General features: G+C 55.3%; 1 protein-coding gene across 1 annotated transcript; it reads left to right on the top strand.

The window, feature by feature from the left end:
• Positions 1 to 2: 2 nt before the first annotated feature.
• HOXD13 (homeobox D13) lies at positions 3 to 1,282 on the top strand (the record flags this gene model as incomplete). The annotated part of the gene is made up of 2 exons (XM_019553532.1): positions 3 to 396; positions 939 to 1,282. Coding segments are annotated over 2 exons (645 nt in total), but the record flags the coding sequence as incomplete, so codon positions are not given.
• Between the last annotated feature and the right edge of the window lie 2,301 nt (positions 1,283 to 3,583).

The raw sequence follows: 3,583 nt of genomic DNA, 5'->3' as shown, positions 1-3,583 counted from the left end.
ACCACTTCGGCAACGGCTACTACAGCTGCAGGATGGCCCACGGGGTGGGCATCCAGCAGGGCGCGCTCAAGGCGGCGCCGCACGCCTCGCTGGGCGGCTTCCCCGTGGAGAAGTACATGGACGTCTCCAGCCTGGCCGGCACCAGCGTCCCCGCCAACGAGGTCTCCTCGCGGGCCAAGGAGGTGTCCTTTTACCAGGGCTACCCCAGCCCCTACCAGCACGTGCCCGGGTACATAGACATGGTCTCCACGTTCGGCTCGGGGGAACCGAGGCACGAGACATACATATCCATGGAGGGCTATCAGTCCTGGACTCTGGCTAATGGCTGGAATAGTCAGGTTTACTGTGCCAAAGATCAGACCCAGAGCTCCCACTTTTGGAAATCCTCCTTTCCAGGTACGAGAGGGAGAGAGGCGGTCCGAGTCGAGCCCCCTGCCCTGCCCGGCCCGGCCCGGCCCGGTCCGGCCCCGCCGCCTGTCCCCGTGCTGAGAGCACAGGACACGGCATTTCGCAGGACAGTCGCTCTCTGTCCCCTCTCCCCCCACCCCCGCCCCGTGTCCCCTGCCTCCTCGTGGCCAGGCTTCACTTGTGCCTTGAAACAATGCGCTGGGATGGGCTCGCCCGGAGACGCGCGCTCTGCTTCGCGGGCCGGAGCTGCTGGCTGAGCCGCGAGGGCGCCTGGGTGGGCTCCGCGTGCATCCTAACCACAGCCCCCAAGCCAAGGCACGGGGGAGCCTGTCGGCTGGCCGGCGGCGGAAGGCGATGACAGTCCGTCCCGGGGCTGGGGCTTTCCGACCGCGCGCACGGTGCGGAGGGCAGCCCACTGACCACACTGGGCGGCTTTATTTGCCCGGAAAGCCAGTGCCCGGCGTGGTACAGTTCCCATTTAAATTCCTGTCGTAAAAGTCTAATTTTTCCCACCGTCTCTTTTGCAACAGGGGACGTTGCACTAAACCAGCCAGATATGTGTGTCTACCGCCGCGGGAGGAAGAAGCGAGTGCCTTACACAAAACTGCAGCTCAAAGAACTCGAGAACGAGTATGCCATTAACAAGTTCATTAACAAAGACAAGAGGCGCAGAATATCCGCCGCCACGAACCTGTCTGAGCGACAAGTGACCATTTGGTTTCAGAACCGAAGGGTGAAGGATAAGAAAATAGTCTCCAAGCTGAAAGACAACGTCTCTTGATCCACTGGTTGCGGACAGTGATGGAAATATAAATACAATTTACAACCAGCTAAAGACTTTTGGAAAGACTTGAAAATATATTTAATTCCTTCCCACCCCCCTTCCAGCGGTGGCGAAATGTTGTGAATTCCCTTTCATTTGGGTCAGCATTTTCCCCTCTTTTTTGGAGAAGGCTGCCAGAGTTTGACTTTGCAGTTCTGTTTCTTCCTTTTTTAATTTGAATATTTCCTATTCCTTCCTCTAGGCCAGTATAAACGATTTTAAATACCTTGAGCAGTTACAATTATACCTTTCTTGAATACTTATCTTTTTTTTTTTTAATTCTGTAAAACGATCTCCGAAAAAAAGCCGATGCCAAAGCTGTCAGGTTGTGATTTGGTATCATCAACTGCAGAATTCACCTAAGAGCAATAATGCAATCTGAAGAAGTGGGATTACTGAATCATTACAGCTCGCTTCTCCTCCCAAAATGCCGCGAGCCCATCAGGGCACAGAGTGAATCTTGTTTAATGTGGAGGACTAAAGAGGGATTCGCACGTAGCTGTTTTCAGTTACTTTGCAGGGAAAAATATATATTTTGGGGCCTTATTGGAACTAGGAAAACATTTGTCACTTCAGCTGTTGACGTGGCTGCGTTCCGCATTTTTCCAGCATTTTATCCTGTAGTTTCATCTGCAGTTTAATGATTTCATATTCCCTCTTTGCAGACTAGTATCGTGCTTCTTTGTAGGTGCACTTATTCCGACGCACCACGCAAAGTTACTCCAAACGATTCCGTGCATGTGCAGTAATAATGCATTGCTGTCGGTTAAGAGGCTGAGAAGCTGATAGCTAGATAGCTGCACCTAGTGATTAGCAGCATACTAGGAAAGAAACAAAACACGATGAAATGGAGTCCAAATGTTTAATCAAATTGCATATATTGGACATGCTGTATACCTATGCCTATTTTTGTATGAAGTATATTGGATGCCTTGTTCTCGTGTCTGAGCAAAGGCACGACTCTTCACTTCAGCCTGTCATGGCGTTGGAAAACTTCTGGTTACAGAAGGGAAGCTTACTCATAATAACTTTACCTTACGAAAATAAACGGGTGTTAATGACAGAAGCAATAACTGATGCATGGCAAAGGATGCCGTAATTTATGTAGGCCGGAGAGGCTGCTTTTTTATTAAAACAAAAACAAAAACAAAAAAAACCTTCAAACCCTAGCGTGCATCTTGTGCTATCCCTATTGTGACTTCTTATCGTGCAGGTCAGTTTGCTAGCAGGAAGAGAAGCCTCTTTCTGTCCATGTGTCTCGTGTAATGATTAAACCGTGTCGTGGTCCCAGTTCTTGATTACAACAGCCTGTTGCTCCGGACGCGGGAAAGACCAAGGCTGCGTGTGTTCCCAGAGAACTGGGTCTGTTTCCCCTTCGGGTTTCCCGGTGCCTTGTCCTTGGAGCTGCCCTGCAAATGCGGGCTCGGCTCCCAGGCTCTGCACGAAGCTGCCTAAGGAGCCCTTGAATAAAATCATTTCTTTCCAGCAGGGAAAAAAAAGAAACCGATTGAAATTTTAAAAATAAATCGTTTGTGTTTTCTCTGGACTGAGCGGCGCTCTCGCAGGCGGCTCCTCCTGAGGAGAGGACAGCCATCGGCTCTGAAGTCCTGGAAACTTTGCCGAGGCTGGAGCTTAGGCAGAGACTGGGGCTAGGAGTTCACCTCCACTCCCTCCCCCCACCCCACCCCGGGGGCCAGTGCTGGGGCTGGGCCGCGATGGAGCGGGCAGGGCGGCGGGATCGCCCTCCAGGTGGGTCCCTGGCGCGGGGACCTGCTGCCACCCGGCGTGGCGGCGTCTCGCCCGCCCTTCCCGTTGAACTTGAACGCAGCCTCGGCCGCCGCCCGACAGGTCCGGGGCCCGCCGCCTCCAGCGTGCACGCAGCAAGCGAGAGGCTGTGGGGGGATGGAGAAGGCGCCCTCCCTCCAGCCTGCGGGGACTGCGGGGCGCAGCGCGTTTCCATCGCCGGCTCCTCCGCCCCCGGCCGTGCGGGACCGCTGTACCGCCTGGGCTCCTGCCTGGAGCAGGCCGAGGGCGGTGCTTGGGAGCTCGTGTTCAAGCCCCGCGTCGGGGGCCGGAGGGAGGTTGCCTCCCCGGGAGCGGGGGCCGCCGCAGCGCGGGTCTCGGCGGGATCCTCCCCGGGGCCATCTCGCCCTCGCCGTTTGTTTGCAGCTAATGAACGGCGTTATCAGGCTAATGATTCCCCCGGAACCTCCCGGGCCGGGTAACGAGAGCTGTGATGGACGCGGTGCCAAACGCGCCGTGGCACAATGATGCATGGCCGGCGGCGGCGGCTGCGGCGGCGGGGCGGCCCAGCGCGCGCTTTACCATTGATCTTGACTCCCAGCGCCATGT

The sequence above is a fragment of the Crocodylus porosus genome, unplaced genomic scaffold, assembly GCF_001723895.1.
Source record: "Crocodylus porosus isolate Cpor-Errol unplaced genomic scaffold, CroPor_comp1, whole genome shotgun sequence".
Lineage (NCBI taxonomy): Eukaryota > Metazoa > Chordata > Crocodylia > Crocodylidae > Crocodylus > Crocodylus porosus.
The sequence above is the reverse complement of the archived record's forward strand: the minus strand, read 5'-3'. Positions and strand labels throughout refer to the sequence as shown.